This window comes from Cynocephalus volans, chromosome 7, assembly GCF_027409185.1.
Source record: "Cynocephalus volans isolate mCynVol1 chromosome 7, mCynVol1.pri, whole genome shotgun sequence".
Taxonomy (NCBI): domain Eukaryota; kingdom Metazoa; phylum Chordata; class Mammalia; order Dermoptera; family Cynocephalidae; genus Cynocephalus; species Cynocephalus volans.
This window is the reverse complement of record NC_084466.1, coordinates 129,939,203-129,963,185: the sequence shown is the minus strand read 5'-3', so window position 1 is coordinate 129,963,185 and position 23,983 is coordinate 129,939,203. Positions and strand designations below refer to the sequence as shown.

General features: G+C 39.8%; 1 protein-coding gene across 3 annotated transcripts in view; it reads left to right on the top strand.

The window, feature by feature from the left end:
* Window positions 1–23,983, top strand: part of HPSE2 (heparanase 2 (inactive)) — a 715,375-nt gene that overhangs the window by 486,015 nt on the left and 205,377 nt on the right. For all 3 annotated transcript variants that reach the window (XM_063103268.1, XM_063103267.1, XM_063103266.1), the window contains one exon: window positions 21,389–21,436. In XM_063103268.1, coding sequence (XP_062959338.1) covers window positions 21,389–21,436 — 48 coding nt within the window. The remainder of the gene's footprint in view (window positions 1–21,388; window positions 21,437–23,983) is intronic.

The window sequence follows — 23,983 nt, the reverse complement described above, 5'->3', positions numbered from 1 at the left end:
AGTGTTAGGTTGTTAACTTGCCATCTTTCCATTCTTATGAAGTAAGCATTTAATGTGATAAATTTCTCCCTTAGTACTGCTTTTGCAGTATCCCACAGGTTTTGGTATGATGTATCATTGTTTTCATTAGTTTCAATAAATTTTTGATTTCCTGTTTGATTTCTCCTTGGACCCATATGTCATTAAGTAGAATGCTGTTTAATTTCCATGTGTTTGTATAGTTCCCAGAATTTCATTTGTTATTGATTTCTAATTTTCATCCATTGTGGTCTGAAAAAATACATGGATGATTCCAATATTTTTGAATTTGTTGAGACTTGATTTGTGACCTAACATGTGATCTATCCTAGAGAATGTTCCATGTGCTGATGAGAAGAATGAATATTCTGAGGTTGTTGGATGGAATGTTCTGTAGATATCTGCCAAGTCCAATTGGTCTAGAGTGTTGTTTAGATCTTGTGTTTCTCTGCCAATTCTTTGCCCTGGTGATCTGTCCAATATTGATAGTGGGGTGTCCGGGTCCCCTGCTATTATGGTATTAGTGTCTATTTCCTTCTTTATATCTAATAGAGTTTGTTTTATAAATCTGGCTGCTCCAACATTGTGTGTGCATATATTTATGATTGTTTATCTTCTTGATGGATCAATCCTTTTATCATTATGTAGTTGGCCTCATTATCTCTTTTTATGGTTTTTAGTTTAAAGTCTATTTTATCAGGTATGAGAATAGCTACTCTAGCTCGTTTTTCATTTCTGTTTGTATGGTTAATCTTTTTCCATCCTTTCACTCTTAGTCTATGTGAGTCTTTATAGGGGTGGTGGGTCTCTTGAAGTTGGGTCCTCCTTTTTAATCCAGTCAGCCAGTCTGTGTCTTTTGACTAGGGAATTTAATCCTTTTACATAAACAGTTGTTATTGAAAAGTGTTCATTTACTCCTAGCATTTTATTGATTTTTGTTTGGATGTTTTAAGTGTCTTTTGTTCCTTTCTTTCTGATTTACTGTTTGTCTTCTGTATTTGTTCGTTCCTTGGGTTATAGATAAACATTTTTTTTTCTCTTCATTGTTGGCATTTACTAGTGGTTTTTGGTTTTTCTTGAGTTTTTATGGCATTGGTAGTTATTTTTCAGGTACCAAATCCAGTACTTCCTTGAGAATTTCTTGTAAGGGTGGTCATGTGGTAGTGAATTCCTGCTTTTTTTGTTTGTCTAAGTAATATACTATATGCCCTTCGTTTCAGAAGGTTATTATTGCAGGGTAGAGTATTCTTGGCCGGCAATCTCTGTCTTTTAGTATTTTGAATGTATCTTCCCATTCCTTTCTGGCTTTTAGGGTTTGTGATGAAAAGTCTGATGTTAGTCTGATTGGGGCTCCCTATTGATGATTTGATGCTTCTCTCTTGCAGCTTTTAATATTCTCTCTTTGTCTTTGAGTTTTGCCACTTTGACTATAACATGTCTTGGAGAAGACCTTTTTGAGTTGAATACAGTTGGGGATCTTTGAGCTTCGTGAATCTGAAGATCTGTGTCTTTTCCTATTCCTGGGAAGTTTTCTGCCACTATTTTGTTGAATATGTTTTTAATGCAATCTCCTTTTTCCTCCCTTTTGGAATTCCCCATGACTCGGATATTTGAGCACTTAAGGTTTTCTGATATCTCTCTTAGATTTTCTTCAATGTTTTTAATTCTTTTTTCTCTTTTTGTCTGCCTGTGTTAGTTCCAACAGCCTCTCTTCAAGTTCAGAAATTGTCTCTCCTTGTTCTAGCCTGCTGGTTAGACTCTCTGTGGGTTTTTTTTTTTTTTTTTCATTTTGTTGAATGAATCCTTCAGCTCCACAAGCTCTGCTACATTCTTTTCCAGGGCACTGATTTCTTTGTACATTTCTTCTTTCAGGTCCTGTATATTTTTTCCCATTTCCTTGTGTTTTCTAACTGAGTTTTCTTGTATCTCATTTAGTTTCCTTAGAATTGTTGCTCAAAATTCCTTGTCAGTCATTTCAAGGGCTACTTGTTCTATAGGATAGAGACCTTGAGTGTTATTGTTTTCCTTGAGTGTTATTGGTGGTGATGTACTTTCTTGATTTTTCATATTCCTGGTATCTTTCCTTTGGTGTTTAGTCATTGTTACATGGGGTATCACTGTTCATTCCTTCCACCCTGATGTCTGGCCTGGATCCTGAAGGGACTCACAGTTCTGGGCAATGGAGACTATCTTCTGCTGGTGGTCCCATGGTGCCTGCCTGTTCCAGCATGGCTGGCTTGGTACATGTGGGCCCAGTGGCTCTCAGGCCTCCTGGATGGCAGGGACTGGCCTAGCCTGGGGGTGCTGCAGTGCCTGCCTGTTCTGGCACAACTGACTCGGGGCATCTCAGCCCCATGGCTCTTGGGCCTCTCTGGGCAGCAGGGACTGGCCTGGGCTGGGGGTTCCCATAGTGCCTGTCTGTTCCAGTGTGACTGACTCTGTGCATGTGGGTCTAGTGGTTCTCAGGCCTCTCTGGGTGGAGGGGACTGGCCTGGACTGGGGGTCCCCCAACGTCTGCCTGTTCTGGCATGGGTGACTCTGAATCTGTGGCCCTGGCTGCTCCCAGGCCACCCTGGGCAGCATTGACTGGCCTGGGCGGGGAGTCCCACAGTGCCTGCTTGTTCTGGTGTGGCTGACTCATGGCATGTTGGCCAGGTGGCTCTTGAGCCTCTCTGGGCTACAGGGACTGGCCTGGTCTGGGGTCCTATGACTTGTGTCAGCTCTGGCACAGCTGACTCAAGGCGTGTGGGCCCAGCGGCGCTCGGGCCTCTCTGGGCAGTGAGCACTGGCTTGGGTTGGTGGTCCTGCAGCTCCTGACTGTTCTGGCTTGGCTGATTCAGGGCTTGTGAGCCCAGCAGCTCTTCGGTCTCTCTACGCTGTGGGGACTAGCCTGGGCTGGAGGTCTTGCAACTCCTGTCTGTTCCAACATGGCTGACTTGAGGCGTGTGGGCTCACCAGCTCTCCAGCCTCTCTGGGTGGCAGGCACTGGCCTCGGCTGGGGATCCTGTGGCACCTTCCTGTTCCAGCGTGGCTGTCTCAAGGCATGTGGGCCCGGCGGCTCTTGGGCCTCTCTAAGCGATAGGGACTGACCTGGGCTGGAGGTACTGGAGTGCCTGCCTGTTGTGGTGTGGCTGACTCAGGGCATGTGGGCCCTGTGGCTCTCAGGCCTCTCTGGGTGGTGGGCACTGGCCTGGGCTGGGTGTCCCTTGGTGCATGGCTACTGCCTGTTCTGGCACGACTCTCAGGCCTCCAGTTGTTGCTTTTTAATAGCTGCAAATTGGTTGATTTGTGAGAGAGAGAGATGCTAGGAACCGTCTACTCCACCATCTTAACCGGAAGCCCTCTGTTATTCTCTTTTTGATAATAGCCAGTCTAACTGGGGTGAGAGGAAATCTCAGTATAGTTTTGATATGTATTTCCCTGATGACTAGAGATACTGAGCATTTTTTCATGTACCTGTTGGTCATATGTATGTCTTCTTTTGAGAAATGTTTATTCAGCTTCTTTTCCCATTTTTTAATCAAAATATTTGGTTTTGTACTATTAAGTTGAGTTCCTTGTATATTCTGGATATTAATCCTTTGTCACATGCATAATTCAAAATATTTTCTCCCAGTCTGTAGGTTCTCTTTTCATTCTGTTGATTGTTTCCTTTGCTGTGCAGGAGCTTTTTAGTTTGATATAATCCCATTTATTTTTTCTTTTGTTGCCTTTGCTTTTGAAGTCTAATTCATAAAGTCCTTGCTCAGCCCTACATCCTGAAGTGTTTTCCCTGTGTTTTCTTTGAGGTGTTTTATAGTTTCAGGTCTTATAGTCAAGTCTTTCATCCATTTTGAGTTGATTTTGGTATATGGCAAGAGGCAAGGGTCTAGTTTCGTACTTCTACACACGGATATCTGTTTTTCTCCGCACCATTTATTGAAGAAGTTGTCCTTTCCCAATGTATGTTCTTGATGCCTTTGTTGAAGATCAGTGGCTCTAAGTACATGTATTGATTTCTGGGTTCTCTTTGTCTATTCCTTTGGCCCACATGTCTGTTTTTATGCCAGTACCATGCTGTTTTGGTTACTATACCTTCATACTATAATTTAAAGTAAGGTAGTGTAATGCATCTGGCTTTATTTTATTTTATTTTGCTTTGGCTAATCAGGTCTTTTGTTTTCCATATGAATGTTAGTATTGTTTTTTCTACTTTCATGAAGAACATTGGGATTTTGATGGCAATTGCATTCAATCTGTAGATTGCTTTGGGTAGTATGGCATTTTCACAGCATTAATTATTTCAGTCCATGAACATGGAATGTCTTTTCTTCTTTTGGTGTCCTCTTTAATTTTCTTCATCAGTGTTTTGTAGTTGTCATTGTACAGCTCTTTCACTCCCTTGGTTAAATTAATTCCCACCTATTTTATTTTTTTGGCATCTATTATAAATGGGCTTGCTGTCTTGATTTCTTTTTCTGTGAGTTCATTGGGCATGTATAAAAATGCCTCTGATTCTTATATATTGATTTTGTATCCTGCAACTTTACTGAATTTAATAGCTCTAAGAGTTTTTTGGTGAAGTCTTTAGGTTTTTCTATATATAGGACCATGTCATCTGCAAACAGGGACAGTTTGTCTTTTCCAGTTTGGATGCCATTTATTTCTTTCTCTTGCCTGCTTGCTCTGGCTTGTACTTCCAATACTTTGTTAAATAGGAGTGGTAAGTGTGGACATTCTTGTCTTGTTCCTGATCTTTTAGGAAAAGCTGAAAGCTCTCCTCATTCAGTGTGACATTGGCAGTGTGTCTGTCATATATGGCTTTTATTTTGTTGAGATACTTCTCTTTTATACCCAATTTGTTTAGAGTCTTTATCATGAAGCATGTTGAATTTTATCAAATGCTTTTTCTGCTTCTATTGACATAGTGGTATGGTTTTTGTCCTTAATTTTGTTGATGTGATGTATCACATTTATTGATTTGTTTATTTTGAACCATCTTTGCATCCCTGGAATGAATCCTAATTGACCATGGTGTATAATCCTTTTGATGTACTGTCATATTCTGTTTGCTAATATTTTGTTGAGAATTAATGTTTCTATGTTTCTTAAGGAGATTGATGTGTATTTATCTTTTTTTATTCTGTCTTTGTCTGATTTTGATATCAGGGTGATGCTGGCCTCATAGAATGAGTTTGGGAGAATGACATCTGTTTCAGTTTTTTGGAATAGTTTGAACAGAATTCATATTAATTCTTTAGAGGTCTGGTAGAATTCAGCAGTGAAGCCATTTGATCCTTGGCTTTTCTTTGTTGGGTGACTACTGATTACTGTTCAGTCTTGTTGATCATTATTGGTCTGTTCAGTCTTGGTAGTTTGTATTTGTCCAGACATTTATCCATTTCCTCCAGATTTTCAAGTTTGTTGGCATATAGTTGTTCATAATAGTCTCTAATGATTCTTTGTATTTCTGTGGTATCAGTTGTGATGTCTCCTTTTTCATTTCTGCTTTTTGAAATTTGGGTCTTCTGTCTTTTTTATTTTATTTTTTTAGTTAGTCTAGCTAATGCTTTGTCTATTTTGTTTATCTTCTCAAAAAAACATTTTGTTTTATTGTTCTTTTGTATCTTTATTTTATTATTATCATTATTTTTTTGCCTCTGTTTCATTTAATTCTGGTCTAATCTTTATTACTTCTTTCCATCTACTAATTTTGCGATTAAATTGTCCTTGTTCTAGTTCTTTGAGGTATAACATTAGGTTGTTTATTTGAAGTCTTTCTGTTCTTCTGATGTAAGCATATGTTACAATAAACTTTTCTCTCAGTACTGCTTTTGCAGTATCCGATAGGTTTTTGTTGTGATGTGCTTTTATTTTAATTTGTTTCAAGAAATTTTATTGTTTCCTGTTTAATTTCTTCTCTGACCCACAGGTGATTCAGGACCATGTTGTTTCATTTCTGTGTATTTGTATAGTGTCCAAAGTTTCAAGTTATTGATTTCATTGTGGTCTGGAAAGATACTTGAAATGATTTCTATTTTTTAAAATTTGCTGAGACTTGACTTGTAACCTAATATGTAGCCTATCCTGGAGAATGTTCCATGTGCTATTGAGAAAGATGTATATTCTGCAGTTGTTGGGTGAAATGTTCTGTAGATATCTGTGAAGTCCTATTGGTCTAAAGTGTAGTTTAAATCCTGAGTTTCTCTGCTGATTTGCTGCCTAGATGTGCAATGTTGAGAAAGGAGTGGTGAGGTTCCCAACTATTATTGTATTGGGGTCTATCTCTGTCTTTTAATCTAACAATATTTCCTTTATATATCCAGATGCTTTGATATTGAGTGTATATATATTTATGACTGTTATATCATCCTGCTGGATTGATCCCTCTATCGTTATATGGCTTGTCTCTTTTTATAGTTTTTGGTTTAAAGACTATTTTATCCCTTATAAGAATAGCTACTCCTGCTCAGTTTTGGTTTCCATTTGTGTGGCATATCTTTTTCTATCCTTTCACTATTAGCCTGTGTAAGTCTTTAAAGGCAAAGTGAGTTTCTTGTACACAGCATATAGTTGGGTCTAGTTTTTTAATTCATTAAGCCAATCTATGTCTTTTGAGTGGGGTATCAATTCATTTACATTTAAGGTTGTTATTGAAATGCATTGTCTTTTTCCTGGCATTTTTGTTGACTTTTTTTAATGGTTTTATATATCTTGTGTTACTCTCTACCCCTTTTATTGTTTTTCTTCGGTGTTTGTGGGGATTTTGTAGTGGTAAGATATAGTTTCTTTTCTTTCTCATTTGCATATTTGCTCTACAAGTGGGTTTTATTTTTCTCTTGTGTATTCTCTTGTGTATTATTGTTTTTTGGATTTCAGTTGTAGGACTCCCCTGAGGATTTCTTTTAGGGCTAGTTGTGTGGTGGCGAACTTCCACAGTTTTTGTTTGTCTGGGAAATACACTACTTCTCCTTCATTTCTGAAGGATAGCTTTGCTGGGTATAGTATTCTTGGCCAGCAGGTTTTTTTTCTTTTAATACTTTGAATATATTATCCCATTCTCTCTTGGGCTGTAAGATTTCTGCTGATAAATCTGCTGTTAGTCTGATGAGGACTCCCTTATAGGTGACTTGATGCTTTTCTCTTGCTGCTTTTAGGACTCTCTCTTTTTCCTTGACTTTTGACAGTTTGACCACAACGTGTCTCAGAGAGGACCTTTTTGGGTTGAATCTGTTTGCGGTTCTTTGAGCCTCTTGAATCTGGAAGTTCATACCTGTCCCTATACCTGGGAATTTTTCCACTTTTATTTCATTGAACAGGTTTTCAAAGGCTTATTTGTCCTCCTCCCCCTCCAAAACACCCATAATTCATAATTCAATATTTGTACCTTAGGATTGTCTGAGAGCTCTCAAAGGTTTTCTTCATTTTTTTAATTCTTTTTTTCCCACCTGGATTATTTCTAAAAGCCTGTCTTCAAGATCAGAAACTCTTTCTTCTTTTTATTCTAGTCTGTTGCTTAAGCTCTTGGTTGTATTTTTTATTTTGTTGAACGAATTGAATCCTTCAGTTCTAAGAGTTCTGCTATGTTTTTTTTAAGTTAGCTATCTCTTTGTAAAATTTCTCCTTCTGATCCTAGATTGTTTTTCTCTTTCATTGGGTTTTCTATCTGCATTTTCTTGTGTCTTATTGAATTAAGATTGTTGCTTGGGATTTCTTTTCAGTCATTTCATGGGACTAGAGAACTATTGTATTCCTTTGTTTTTTGAGGGGAGTCATATTTTCCTGTGTTTTGTTTGCTTGTTTGTTTTTGTATTTCTAGTATCTCTATGTTGATGTCTGGATATTTGGTGGAGCAGTTGCTTCTTCTATACTCTGGAGTGGCTTCTGAGGAGAGAGACTCCCTCTTGTAGATGTTTTAGGTTGACTGTTTGGTAGGATGCCTTAGTTTTGGTTCTGGGTGTGTGCAGTAGTGTAGCCTCCATGTGGTTACTATGACCATACTCAACATCAGAGTTGTCTGTGAGTGTCTCCATAGCCTAGGCACTGGGACACTCAGTAGTTCCTTGCTGAAGTGAGTGATACTGGCTTGGGTCATTGAGGTTGAGATCCTGAGCTCTTGGGAGAAGCACCAGGGTGCCCTGTCATTCCTTGGCTGAGGTGGATGACCCTGGTTGGACCAGCTGGTACCCTGGCTAGTGTCCTATGACCCTGATAGGTGCACTGGTGTATACTGAAGCTCCTCGGCCTGAATGGATGACCCTGGGCATGGTTTCTGGAGGTGAAGATTAAGTCCTTAGACTTTGAGGGAGACAATGAGGTGCTCATCAGCCCCTCAGCTAGACTGGGTGACTCCATGGTGTCACTGGAGCTCTGGGCAGAGTGAAAAAGAGAAATTGGGGTAGTCTGTAGCTTTGCTGTTGAATAGGGTGACACTGAGTGAGGTCACTGGATTCATGTGTAGGGCCCCATACCCTCAGGAGGGCCACTGTGTTGCTCTCCAGAACCATTGTTGAAGTGGGCTACTCTGGGTGAGTCTTAGCAGTTTGGGGCAGGACCCTTCATCCCCAAGAAAGATGTTGGGGCCTTTTGTACCCGTTCAGCTAGATTGGCCACTCTAGGCAAGACTGCTTCGGTTGCGGGCAGACCCCTGTGACCGTGAGAGGTACGGGGACACTCTAGAGCTCCTCAGCTGGGCTGAGGAGCTGTCCTGTGCTAGGTTGCTAGGGTTGTGGGTAGGCTGCTGTGCCCCCAAGAGAGATGCTGGATTCCTCTGAAGCCCCTCTACTTAGGTGGGCAGCCCTGGGTAGGCTCTCTGATACTGCAGGCATGGTTCTGTGCCTTAGAAAGGCATATGAATCCTCTACCACCTCCTCGTGGCTGTAAGAACTGCAAGAGTGTTTTAACAAGAAAGGTAGGGTCTCTGGAAGTGGCTAGAGGCCCTGATTAAGCAGCTCTTTGGCTTTGTAAAGTGTATATGCTGACTCCCTCTGTCCTGAGGGTGGTATGCTCACTGCACTTAACCTCCTGTTCCTACGACACAGGACACCATGTGTGTAGGCAACCCAGTGCAATGATGTGGCCTCAGGGGTATGGAACTGATACTGTAGCCAAACCAAAATGCCTTTGGGTGTTGGAACCAACCTGAAACTGCGATCACTGCAGAAGCCTAGGATCTGTGGGGTGTGGGTGGCTCCACCTGTGTCCTTTTTGGACTTAATGTAGTTGTGTGGGCTCTGAGTAGTTCCTACCACCAGGTGCATAGCCACAGCAGCAGCGCAAAATCACCTATGGGTTGGGCCACTGGCTGGCAGGGCTGTGCTTACTCACCTCTTTCCTGCAGGCAGAAACTCTTCCTGGGTCATTGCTGCTTGTACTTGTGGGATAGGGTAATGATAGCCAGGAATTTTCTTCATTTCTCTGCTTGGCCATCTTGAGTTTACTAGGAAGCAAATAATGGTCTTTACAGTCACAGTAGACCATGTGTTGTAAGCTATATGTTCAATGGTCTGTAAACCAGAAGTAGGAAAACTGCCTTTTTTTATCCAAAATTTCTGTCTTTGGTCATGTCTAATTACCAATACTTCTACTAAGTGTGTGATGCTGATTTATAGACTCTGTCTTTTACTCAAGGCATGGATAGCTATAAAGGCTTTAGTGGGCCCAAGGCACTTTTAATTTCATGGGTCCCTTCCACCTTAAAGACATATTAAAAATTATATTTTATGACTCCATTGGTATAAAGACAAATATATGAAAACGTTTTCTTCAACTTAAAACTTCATCTTTTCTTTTCCTGATTTTAATCTGTGGTCTCAAAGTATTGTGGGTCCTTGGCATTGTGCCTGCTATAACTAATGGAGAAATGAGCAATAGAAACAAAGGGTAACTTTGGGAATTTATTCACTATCATATCTACTCTGGACATCAGTATCTTCATAGGGGATAGTAATAAATTATTTCTGAGATCCTTTTCAGCTCTAACCGTCTTGAGTTCTGAGATACTTAGTTTAGCACAAAACAAACAAACAAAAAACTTCTCAATTTATTTCCAAATATGTAACAACAGCCTCCTGTTTTTTCTTACAGCAAGTGAATATAACAGGATGGTGAAGAGCATGTACTTTGGAACTAGGTGAAACCTAAGTTATCTACTAGCTGGGTCAACTTGAGGAATTGCTTAACCTCTCTAAAGCCTTAGTCTCCTCATCTGCAAAATGGAACTAATGAAATTACCTGTTTCTTAGGTTTGTTGTGAAGATAAAGGGGATAATGAATTTAAGGTGCCTAGCACAGTTCCTTGCACATGTTGACTCCTAAAGAAATGTTGGCCATAATTGTGAAGAACAGAAGTGTTTCAGACAAAAAGGCAAGTTTTAGTCTAGTTGCTTTTTAGCATATGACTCAATGTAGCCTTCTAAGAGGTTCAGAAAATTGAGTGAGAAAAGGACCTAGAAAAATTAGCTACATTAACATGTCCGTATAATGAGGGTGATTGCAGCTCTACTTCCTGCCTAGAAACCTGCTAATGCCACATTCTTGTTTAGAGTGGGATGATACACAGCTGGGGGACATTTGGTGCACTGAGTAATGATCACAATTTTATTCCTAATAGTTGTTCTGTTTTATTTCAACTGTAAAGGTGTTATATGACTTGACTGAATGTGAGAGGAAAGAAGAGAACAATGTATTCTTCTTATTAGTTCATAAGAAGAAAACTTCCACGTCTCTGCTTCTAGAGAGAGACCAAAGCTGTTCAATGCTCATTAACAGGGAAGCACTGGGTGCTGCAAAGGTGTGCTCCCTAGCTGAGAATTCTGTTAACAACCAGTTTCTTCTGAACTCATTTCCTTTTACTTTTTTTTTTCTTTTGTCTCATGGAAAGGGTTTTCTTCTTGATTGGAGAAGCAGCCTAATTCCTTACCCAAACTTAAGCTTATGAGTTATTGCCATAACGGTCAAAGATGTCTCTCTCTGCCTTGAATATCAGAGAAGTCAGTTTGGGATGGAGGTTAGAAAGAACATTGGAGAAGGAGGCTGGAGTGCTGGAATACAGACTTAGATTGGACACTTTACAAGTCAAATGGTCTTGGGAAATATTCTTCCTCACTTTCTTCTTTCCACTCCTTTCTTCTCTTCCCTCTTCTTCTTTCTCTTACAATCCTACTTTCTCCTCCAAGAATGTTCTACCCGTACAGGTGCTGCTAAGATCAGAATTTGTCAAAGGTGTGGTTCGTGGTCCTCCTGCGTTCCAAGTACCTGGAGGGACCATTAAAATTGAAGGGTGATTCTTAGGCTAAAGTCCAGACCTGCTGAACCAGAATGTGTGGGGATGGGACCCCAGAGATTCCTTGCACACCAAAGTATGAGAACCACTATCCTGCAATATAGGCAGAGCAGGTTTTTTATTTTTGTTTTACAGATCAAGGAATGCAGGCACAAAATGTTAAATGATTTACCAAGTTAGAAAGCCAGAGGCAGGAAGAGGAAGCTCACAATTATTGAGTGCCAACAGTGTTCCAGGCACTACCCCTGTTCCTTCATGTATGTTTTCTTGTTCATCCTCACAACATCTTTCAGAAGTAGGTGCTGTTCCATGCATATGAAATAGCTCAGGGTGGTTAAACAACTTACCCAAGGTCACGTAGCTAATGAGCTGTGGATCCAGGTCTCAAACTAGACATCTGTCTGACTACAGGGCCCATTCCCTTTCTACTCTGTGGTGCTGTTTTCCTGAATTTTTATCTTCCAACTAAACCAAACAGTCTAGCATATGAAATAAAATACAGTCCTTCTCCACCTCAGTTCCATAGTTTTCATTCTCATAGAGTCAGCTTCATACCCGTGCATATCTGCCTCTAGAGAGAGACCAAAGCTGTTCGGTGCTCATTAACAGGGAAGCACTGGCTACTGCACAGGTCTGCTCCCTAGCTGAGAATTGTGTTAACAACCAGTTACTTCCAAACTTGCTTCCTTTTACTTTTATTTGGTTTTTCCATGTGAAATTCATAATGACATCCTAAGGCAGTTTCATCTTTCCCACCAAGCTCCACAGCCAAGTTAAATCATATCATATTAGTTATAACCTTCTTTGCTTGAATCCAAGTCTTTACAACTTCTTCCACAGCATTTTAGACTTTTGAAACATGTCTATCATGGTATTCCTCTAGCTAGCACCTTCCAGCTCCAGCCAGAGACTTCCAGATCTATTTCAACAACTAGTCTTGTTATCCCCCATTCCCCTGCCTTTTCCTTCATTCCAATCAAGAAAACCTATTTGGTGCTCCTGTATGTTATTCTATCATATCTGCTTTTGTCTTGTTCCAGACATTATCCTGTAGATTTTCTTCTCCAAGCCTCCTACTAGCAGCAAATAGGCTTCATCCTGGGGTGCAGTTCCAGCTAATAGTGCCTGGGGCCCTTTCTTGACAAGGATTCTTAAGCTAATTCTGAGAAAAGTGAGGGAGGATTGAGATCTATTACCAATGTCTATCATGGACTTGGGAAAATGGAACAGCACCACACACATCACAAATTTGCCATCTCTGCGTGGTTGTAACAAGGGCTTTAGAGTCAGAATTGGGTTTGAATCCCAGCTCTGCAGTTTGTTACCTGGTTGATCTTGAGCACAGTTTTTCATCTATAAAATGAAAGTGATAATACCAACCTCATAGGGTTGTAAAATATGTAAACTGCTTACTAATTACCAGTCAATTACCAAATGGTAGTTAACAAGGGAACTTCAAAAAGTTTGTGGAAAAAAGGAATTAAAAGATAATACAAATATTTCCATGAACTTTTTGAAAACCCCTCATATTTTTTCCTTTCGTCATCCAGAATCCCCCTTAAATTAAACTCCGTGAATGTAACTTTTATTGACAAGAAAGATTGGTTGAAGAATCTTATCCATCTCAAATACATTAAAGGCTCAATAAATCTATCAAACTAAAGGAAATGTAAGCTCAAAGGGAAGCCTAAATAGAGATCTGCACTAGCCATTAAAGTCAACAAACATATACAGTAGCTATGCTATTTACCAGTCTACTGCCAATGTGATATTGTGTATAAACAGGGGTGGGGAAAGGAGAAGGTAAGAGGGAGTGAGGAAGAGAGAAAGGGGAAGATTAAGAAGAGGGAGGGAAGGAAACAAAGAGAGATGTCAATATTTCATTTGTTCTTTGTAGCACCTCATATAGCTCAATATATAATCAGCCATGTGGCTTTGGACCAAATGGAAGATCCCCCTAAATTTGTTGTTTATCTAGAGTTCAGCGTGTTTTACTGCAAGTCAAGGTGAATAATTTTTCACAAGTTTTTCCTAGGCTTTTGTGTCGAATGGCTGTCACATCTTACTTCTGTTAGTTATATAACCAAAGATTCTCTGTGGACAAGAAAGATCAGGCGGCTGCACTCTTATTGAAGTATGTACTCATTTAGACATCTAGTTCCCTGTGAAGGATTTATCTTCTTTCCTGGGAGCAAAATTCAGAATCCAGTTTTTAGGGGCTGCACTCTGTGGTCCAGAAGTAGAAATCAAACCCCAAAGACCATGAATAAAAAAGGGCCTTATTATAAGAGAGAGCTGTGATATGCCCTGGGAGAGAAGACTCAACAGTATTTCAAATACGTCATATGTGCAGGTGGATAAAAAAGGAAAGAAATTCTCCCAGATTTGGGGTCCCTTGCGGGAGGAAAGGAACTCTCACAATGTAAACAGATATTTTGTTCTACTCTATAGCAGCAGATTGGGTTTAATGGGAAAATCCCCCAAATAGTGAAATGTCCGCCTGGCACTGGCCAACTTCCTTTGATAGCGGTCCCTGTCCCCTTCCCTCTCTTATGTTTCTTTGCATGACTGGAGGTCAGCCTGAGGGCAAACACCCCTTGTCCTCGAAGATCATTATCCACATATCTGTCTTCACAATTCAGGTATCGAAACATTCAACACTGGAAAACCAGGATCTTCTCCTCTTGTTGATATTCACTTCCTGGGTCATCTGTAACGTGTACATTCTTATACCTAAATGTAGGGATTAAAATGGAAGTGGATGGTTGAAAATCCTTGGATAATACCACAACCTAAACAAAATTTCACTTTCTCAGTGGTATTTCATTCCTGACAGCACTATTCTGTATGCATGTTACTCCACCTCTAATATTACTGTTGCTGAGCATTTTGCAGCTGTGTTGAAGTTATTCATTTATGTGATTTGGGTCAGTTTCTGAGAAACAGGCAGAACTAGAGAACAGAAGACTCCATCAATGTTACATTTGAACCAAGAAAATAGTAATCTTTTTAGACTTGTCCCACACAGCGCCAATATAGATATAAAAATAGTGCCAATATAGATATAAAAACGACTATAGGAATGATATAGATACAGAGTAGATATAGAAAGCCTTAATTTTCAGAGAAGAAGCATGGGATTGGGTAGAATATCCCAAATTCATTGATTATATCTGTTCCTCAAAATTTTATCTAATCACTTTCCTTTACATGTTATTTCTATGGTCGGTTTTTCTTTTTCTAGTTTTTAAAAAAATTTTATTCAAAGACTTCTGAAAATGGAATATTTGTCCCATTTTAGATGAGTTTGTTACACTTCTTGAAAAACAAGAGTATGTTTTGTCATCTTGATAATATTTAGAAATGCATATTTTGTTTGACATTGTTTGCAAATTTGATTTTTCCTCAAAATAAGTGTAGAAATGCTTCCATATGCTTGAGGTTGGTCTCATCATTTTGTAAGAAGGAAAAAGGAAGAATGTAGTTTATAGCAATTTTCACATGAACACATATTTAATAATGGCATTTCCTCAAAGTTAGCTAAAATAACTTTTCTACTGATTCAATATACTACTAAAATTTACAAGATAATATTATTTATTTAAAAATATTAAATTGTCATTGAAATATTTTTTAAGATGTAATGAAACTGTACTTTACTATTTTGACTTCTTATACAAAATAAAATATTAAGAATCTGAATTTAATTTTCTTCTCCAGCAGACAACAAATCACATTAGCACCATTAAAAATGCTTCAGTTTTTCATACTAAATTCCTTTTTGTGCAATAAATTCCTATATATAAATTTTCAAAAAATTTATTCTGTTCCATACATCTTCTGACTAAATCCTGAGCTAGGGATGTTTTAATAACTGCAGCTTTTATTATATATTTTAATATGTGGTAGATCAAATAAATGCCCCTTCATTATTCCAATTTTTCATAATTCTCTTGGCTTCTTCCAGATGAATGTTAGAATGATTTTGTAAAGTTTCAAAAATATCTGCTGGAATTTTTTTATTAGAAGTTTATTAAGCCTATAAATTAGTTTAGGAAGAATAATTGGTTTTCTTCTCCAAGATCATGGTAGGTCTTATCCTATATTAGATTTTAAAATGCTACTCTGTAAACTATATAGTATTTTATTTATGGTTCTAGTATATTTCATATGTAATTATAGATTCTATGGATTTTCTTTGAGAGATGTAGCGTGCAGGTGTGAAGACAAAACATTAACATTACTTTATTTTTGGTTTTTATTTATTTATTTTTAATTGAAACATAATTGATTGCATATATCTGTGGGGTATAGCCTCAAATATCAATACCTGTGTGCAATACATGATCCTCAAATCAGGATAATTACTATATTTATCATTATACAACATATTACTTTAAATGTCACATTCTATAATGGAAGGTTATAGAATTTGATAATGGAAGGTTATTTAAGAACTTAATTCTCACATATAGCAGAAAAAAACTATCCAATGCATATGAGGATCTCCAGATTATAGTATCATGAAGAACCAGTTTCAAATTTTTAAAATGCCAAATTAGATGTGTTCTTAATTTTGTGCCCAGAGCCTTTTAGCCATGCAGGGAGTTATTTATTTATTTATTTATTTATTTATTTTTGCCCTAATTTTCTCATTAATACATAGCTATTAGTATCAGTGACTATTTACCTCACATTCTTTGAGGCATATTCAGGAGAATTAGAATATATTCACCAGCATCAGCATCAAAAATCTGCTCCTGGGTTCCTCATCTTGGGCAACAGCATTGCTGCAGTTAGGTCTTTGTCATCCTCTCATCCTCTTGAACATACCAGTGGTGTTTCTCAATTGTGTCTTTTTTCATTCCCACATTTCAAAGCCTCCCATCTCTCTGTAGTAATCTCCTGCCAGTTTATCTACACCATTATCTTTCTTCTTTACCATAGCCAGAGTGATCTTAAAACTTAAATCTGACGAATCTGATCCTGAAATTTCCTTGCTTAAGTTTAAACACAGGATAAATCCGACAAACATACATTTCGGACAAGTTAGCTATATTTTATAATACTATGTTGTGTGCTAATCATACAAAGATAAATAGAACCTGGATTTATACTTTGTTGTTAAGGGAAAGGCCAGACTTGGTGGCATCACAGGCCAGCTCCTAGTGACCTGACAAGCCCAACCTCCTGCCCTTCCCTTACTCATTCCCGAACATCCAGCCATACTGACTCTTGAGAACACAGCTCACCTTGACTCTTCCTTGCTTTGCTCATGCAGTTCTTTGTCTGGGCAGCTCCTCGTGGCAAAATCCTACCCTTCTTTCAATGTCAGATTCAACGTCATGTACCATACGAAGCTTTTCTCAAACCATATCCCTTCTTTCAACACCGTAGAAGGTAGAGCTAACTGCTCCCTTGACTGCAGTTAGTTTGTACCAGTACCACAGCACAAAGAAATTTTGATTGCTAATTGTCTTTGTACCTGCCTGTCTCCTGGGCTTCGTTGTAGTTGTCTTGTAACGGAAGCCTCGAGTCAGTCACCTTTGATATCTGCATTCAGTACAGTCTTAAAAATAAGCACTGAAGCACTCAAGTCCATGAGACGAAGCCAACAAGCAAAGCAGGCGCTCACACCCTTTTCCTTTTTTCTAATTAATAGTGTTTTCTAAAGGTAAATATTCAACTTGTTTTTTGTATCTTAGAGTTGTACTATACTTCTTAACCTCAGTGAAAACAGCTTGGAGACAGCATAGTAGAAAGAAGGTAGGATTTGGAATCAGAGAATTTGGATCCAGTCTGTACTACCTCTATGAATTTGAGCAAGTTGCATAACCTCTATGAGACTCTGCCTCCTCTATTGTAAAGTAGGAATATCTACCTAACCGGGTTATTTTGAGGATTATGTGAAATTACACACAAAAGAAGCTGAAAAACATGTTATAATGAGAGAGCTCTTTAAAAGCCAGTGTTGGAAATCGAGGCTTCCAGTCAAGATGGCAGAATAGACGGTCCCCAGCATCACTCTCTCCCACAAATCAACCAATTTGCAAGTATGAAAAAGCAATGACAGACAAGCTGGGGCCACTAGAGCTCAGGGGAAGAGGAAGAGAGACCTACCGAGTGCATGAAAACAGGAGAAGCCATGATGAGAGAAAGAAAAAACCGCTCTGACTGTTTTGAGCCTTGACCACTTCAAGGCTGGAGCTGCTGAGTGCACAGAGCAGGAGGTGGCAAAAGCCATTGCTGTGCCCTTCGGATGAAGTTGCTTGGAGGCAGCAGGGGAGAAGAGGTCCTTGGTGGCCCCCAGACCAGCAATACCACACTAATAGGGTTCCCATGGACCAACATATGATTGAGGAGCCACAACACCTGAAAAGAAGGAGCCACTCAGAGGCCAATGAGTCATCGCAAGGGACTGGAGCATGGCCTGTCCCATGGGACATGTTTGCAGCATGGGCGGTGGGGGAGACGGGTCCACTGGGGGAACATTGGGGCACAGCAAGGACAGCTGATCTCACCCCAGTCAGCATAGGACCACTCAGAGGAGACTGGTCAGGAATATAGAATTGCATGGGGTGCAGTTTGATGAAAAGACTCAGGCTCAGACCAGAGTTTCTACACAACCCAGGTGTGCCAGATTTCACTAGACCCGGAATTACCTTTAAAGTCAACCATTAAAACCTGAGCTGCACAAAAAGCCTTCCCTTGGGAATCAGCAGCAAAGCAGCAATTTAGCTCAACCACAGAGCTCAAGTACTGGTCCCACAGGAAGTTCCCCCATTTTAGAAGTAAGCAAAGGACAACAAATTAGTTCCAGCACAGAGTTTAAGTGGTGGGAACAGCAAATAATCCAACACAAAACTGAAAGAAAAAACAAAATACCCACAGACCAGAGACAAAGTTTGATACTAACTAGTAAAAGTCTCATTTCACCAAAGAACACCTATGACACCTAGAAGGACTGGAAGTCCCCTGGGCTACCAAGCCAGAATGTGGAGACGGCCGGGGGCCTCAGCAATGCCACCCAACACCCACAACCAGTCCCGCAGGTTGGGAATGAGGGCCTTGGCCATGCCCCACAACACACATAGCCAGCCCAGTGGTGACCACCGAGCCACCACAGGAAGTGCCCTGGGCTCTCCTGAGCCAGGGGGTGGGTGACCTTGGGCCTCAGCCACACACCACCGACATGTGCAGCCAGCCCAGTGGTGACCACTGAGCCACTGCAGAAAGTACCCTGGGCTCTCCTAAGCCGGGGAGGTGGGGGGCCTTGGGCCTCGGCCATGCCCCCCCAAAATGTGCAACCACCCCAGCGAAGACCACCAAGCTGCAGCAAGAAGGGCCCCAGGTTCTCGAGCTGGGGTGGTGGGGGGTGAGGGCTTTTGCCACACCCCTCTGACATCTGCACCCAGCCTGACAATGACCATGCCACTGCTGGAAGCCCCCTGGTCTCCCCTGTAGGAATGAGGTAGGTGCCACAGGCCTCAATCCCTTCCCTTCTCCTTCCTCCTTTTTCCATCACATTTCCTTGCCCTGTCTCCTCTCCCCCTCCCTCCCAACTGCTCTGCAACAACATCCTAGAATGTAAAAAAAAATATTAATAAAATGACATTTTCTTAAAAAAAATAATATAAACGTCAGTGTTATTTTCATTATGGTTATTTTTAGATGAATATGAAAACAGTTTTACATAAAATATTTCTGTTTTAGAGATTTTAGAAATTATTTTGGAGGAGTAAATCCCATGTAAGTATATATTTTTTAAAAAATTAATTTTAAAAAATGACACATATCCAAGGTTGTCTAGGTTTTCTCATTTTTTCCTTTTTTTTTGGGGGGGGGGCAGATGTCTGGTAAGAGGGATCAAACCCTGGACCTTGGTGTTATTAACACCATACTCTAACCAACTGAGCTAACCAGCTAGCCAGGCTTTCTAATTTTTAAAATATCCTGGACAAGAGGTGCAAAATTTTATTGCCCCTTCTTTACTTCTGGGCCATTCTGCTTCTGTGAGGCATCAGTTCTCTGCTGCTTAGAGTACATGTGTGGCAGGGATAGTATTTTGAATACTAATATGTTTTCTTTCTCTTTGTATTTTTTCATGTTCTTTCTCTTCATTGAAACTGATAGCTGGTTGTATGCTTATTGACTCAGGGGTAGCACATGGCAGGATGGAAAAGGCAAATAGCACACAAGCCTTTCTGGCTTCTGAATTCCAAAAGGGGGATCCTATGCATAGGGCCAGAAATAATGAGGGGAGTAGAAGCCACTCTCCCAAGACTCAAAAGAAATTTTTCTGGGCTGGGGAAAGGAGATAAGTGTATTAGTCCATTTCTGTTGCTTATAATAGAAATATCTGAAATTTGTAAAGAAACAATATTTATTGCTTACAGTTTCAGAGGTTGGAAAGTACACAGTCCAGTGGGTGCATCTGGTGAGGGGCCTTTTCCTGGCGGTGAGTCTATAGTGGCACAGGTATCACCTGGTGAGAATGACAGGATCAAGAGAGAGCTAACCTCTTCACCTGGTCTCCTTTTAAAGCCATCAGAACCGTGCCCATTACTCCATGAATGGATCAATCCATTAACAAGGGCATAGTCCTCACAATCTAATCACCTCTTCAAGGCCCCACCTTTCAGTTACCATAATAGGATTTCCTATCTCTTAATAGTTATGGTGAACACTAAGCTTCAGTGAGTTTTGGAGCTACATTCAATTCACAGCAATGAGGTAAAGAGAAAGTGAAATCCATGGGTTTCAAAAGCAAAGGGTGGCTGTGCACTGCCTTCCAAAGAGTGCTGCTAGGAGGGGTGGCATGACCCCATAAAAACTGGCTGTTTCGGGTGTCTGAAGATACTTCTTCTTTAGCCAGTAAGGAAGCGAGTAATCTGTATAATGGGGTCAATAATATCCACCTCACCAAGCAAAGCAGTTCTGAGAATTATAAGAAATAACACATGTGAATGGCTGATACTAAGTAGGTACTCCTTAAATATTATATTCCCTCCAACTCACATTGATGTTTTGGCCTTGCTCTTCAAACCAATTCCATTCCTGTCTCAACCCCATGATCCATTTTCCACATTCTTGCTCCTGGACTGCTGAATGGTACTGGAGAAAAGGCAGCAAAATCATGCAGGCGAGAGGCAAGCGAGGGCTGCCATGGTCTCCTCCTCTTTCTCCTCATCCTCCAGGGTATCAGAACTGGAAGGAATATCTTAAAGAACTAAGACATTCCTTTCGATTTCCTGTGCTTGAGTGGTAACTCTCTCAAATGATAGCATATGGCCCCAGAACACATGGATGGGGAGAAGGAGGCAAATGGATAATTGAGTTATTCACAGACATGTGATTTCTGATACCCCGTAGCATCTGTGAGTCCACAGATGTGTCCTCCTGGCCCTTTGGTTTTCCTGGAATCTCCAGGAATAAAGGAGAGTGGGGGAATTGCTAGCAAATCTCTGCCGCGTGCTTAGCTATGCGGAACCGTGTCTGGTTTCCCTTTTGAGCTGAGCATACTTGTCAGATGATACTCAGTTCTCTATTTAGCTGCTCCAGAAGTGGATAGATTTCTCTTTGTGGTGCTCAGGTATCTACACTCAGACAGAGGTGGAAGCCCATGACTGGGGCATGTTTTATAGAGCTCTATACTTGCATAAATAAATTGGGTTTTCCCATGTTCTCTCCAGGAAGAGAGGCCTGTGGGTTTCAAAGGCTTCTATTGTGCTGTCGTCCTAATGTTATTGTTTATTTGTTTCCTAACAGGGATCAGAGTCCTTAGAGAATAGGAAAGGAGACAGATAAGTTTTGATTATAAGGAAATTGATGTGAGAGCCATCAGGCATGGGCTTGGGAAGACAGACTTAGGTAGAATGCTATATTTGGGTCTTGCTTTCCGGATGGTGAGGGATGTGTGGGGAGCTGAACATAAGGTTACCTCCACCTTCTTTACAGTTTGACTTCCAATAGATATGGATAGGCCATGACTATGGCTGTGGACCTCTCAGAAAGCATTGCTGCTTGCAGATTGGTCCAATCTATATCTCAGTTGGGTATGTAGTTTATTTTAAGTTCAACATCTTTTTTTCTTTTTATTCCTTACAGATTTATGAAGGTAGCAGGAAGCACAGTGGATGCAGTTACCTGGCAACAGTAGGTATTCACCATTTTTGCTCTTCCTTATTATCAGCTGCTATGAAATGAAAGATAATTAGTTGTCACCAAGTTCATAGCTGACATTTAATAAGCTATCTTTCATCCTTCAAGAAAAATTTTAAATTAACTCTAAAGCTGTTCTTATGGCACATGCTGTGTCATAGTAGCATGATTTTGTTTTATTTTGCTGTTTTCAAGAAAAAACAAAATGAAACAAAACAAACAAACAAAAAAACCCACCAGTACATTTTAGAGAGGTCAGCTATTATGTACAATTTTAAATTAATCTGTCATCAGCAAGTAGGTAATAAGGATCTAAGCATGCCACCATTTCCCCATAGTCTTTTCCTTTGGGAATAAATTTTCTTGAGAGGAAATAGTTTTAATTGCTCAATATATCATGTGAAAATAGAAACACTGCATTATATTAATAGCAGTGGTTTTAATTAGTGCCAAGTGAATCACTAATATGAAGCAGGTTTAAAAAAAAAAAAAGAATATCGAGAGATTTAAGCAGCTTCAAGAGAGGGGATAAACCCCAGCATTACAGGAGGAAGCTCACAATGGCAAAGATTTGTTAGCCAAAGGGTAGCTCGACTTCTAAAGATATTTATCTGATATATAAATTTAAATATTTTTAAGTCTCCTTAGGGCATTTGTGCCAGAATGTGCAGCATGTCACAATGTCTTGCCAATTTTATACTGGAATTTTGCCCTTTATTCTGTAAGAAATCTTCCAAATTGTCTCTCATCTAATGTGGTGCTCACAGCTGAGACATCTGTGCTTCCCTTCTGGACCCTCATAGCCCTTCACTACAGCCATCCTTCTCAGTTACTCTAACTCTTCCTGCCTTGTACATGTATTCCTGTCTATCCTGTGTTGTAAGTGGGTCACACTATCCATTGCAGATTCATGACAAGTGTGAAAGAAAGAAGTGGATGAAGTCTTTATTAAATATCCCAAAAGGGTTTTTGGTTTGTTGGCAATCGATAACTTCAATCATAATGGGAAATATTTTAGCCTACACATATACTGATAGTTTCTCTAAACAAGTTCCAAATATTTTCAGAAATTCCTATCCTTCTTCAGTTTGTTTTTGTGAGTCATGGATTGAATCAGTCTGAGTATCTTGTCATTCCCTTGCTTAAAACCCCACAATGTCTTCCCTTTGCGTTAGACCAAAAGCCAAGCTCTCTACTCTGGCCTTATGTGGTTGGCCTCTGGTACCTTCTGATCTCACCCAGTGCCACTCTGCCCTTACTCGTTCTGTCCCAACATGCTTATGGTCTTTTAGTTCTTTGAAGGTTCCTGTGCATATTTACCTCAGGATCTTTGAATATTCTATTCCTTCTGCCTGAAATGCTGTTCTCCCCGCTCTTTGTGTGGCCGGCTCCTTCTCATCTTTTATGTCTCACCTTTCATATAATCTCCTCAGAGAGGCCTTCCCTTTGATCCTGTCCAAATCATGTCCCTCATTTCATTTTTTTCTTAGCTGTTTTTTTTTTATAACACTTATAACTTGCAATTTTTTTCTCAATATTCGTTTTTGTGATTTGTTTGTTTTTCTCTTCCACAGAGTGGCACTTATTCAACTCACCAAGTACTTATGCAGACAATTGTTTAGTAGGCATTTACTATGGGGGAAAACAGCAACAGAAGCAACAATGATAATAATAATAATAATGTGCCAGGAACTTTTCTCAAACTTTATTTGCTTTACCATATCTGATTCTCACAACAACCAAATGAGGTAGGGACTATTTTCGAGGAAGATGTAGAAAATCCAAAGATTATACAGAAAGTGGCAAATTTTGCACTTGAAATTGGATCTGTCTCACTCCAAGGGCTATTGTCTTATCTGTTACTGCTTTGATAACAAGACAATGTCCCTTTACTGAAATCCTGTTCAGTGTCCTCACTAAAGGTTATCTGGATAATGTGACATAAAGGCTGAAGCTTGAGGAACTTACTGGATTTGTAGGGAGAGATAATAGGATCAGTGTAAGAAAATTATTGCCTAAGAATATATGGCTGACAGGGAGGGATCAGAGAAAGCTTTTCTTCTTCACTATTCAAACACTCTCCCTGGAACAAATGAGATGAAGTGAGCACAGTATTTTTTAATAATGGAGAAATACATTTTTTATTGACTACTTTAAAAATATTGGTCATGTCTCAAGATAAATATCATGTTTGCAACTACTCCAAAAATACCCCCAAAGCAGGCAAGGGGTTGTTTCTTTTGGCTCCAGGATCAGCACTCATTTGGGCACAAGAAGTAGCACCTGGAATTTAACCATTTATCCCTTCCAGAGTTTTCAGTCCAGACTTGAAGTAGTCATGAAAGAATCCCAGGAAATTCTGGCCAGGAGAACTCAGTGAAAATTAAAGCCAAATGCCATGCTTGTCCAACCCTGAGAAATGCTGAGGTGAAGATTTCTTAATAATGTAAGGGAAATCAGGATTTCATTGTCAGGAAAAAAGGAACTAACATAGAATGTGTCATTTGTCACTATATGAATATGTAGATGGTAGAAAGAATT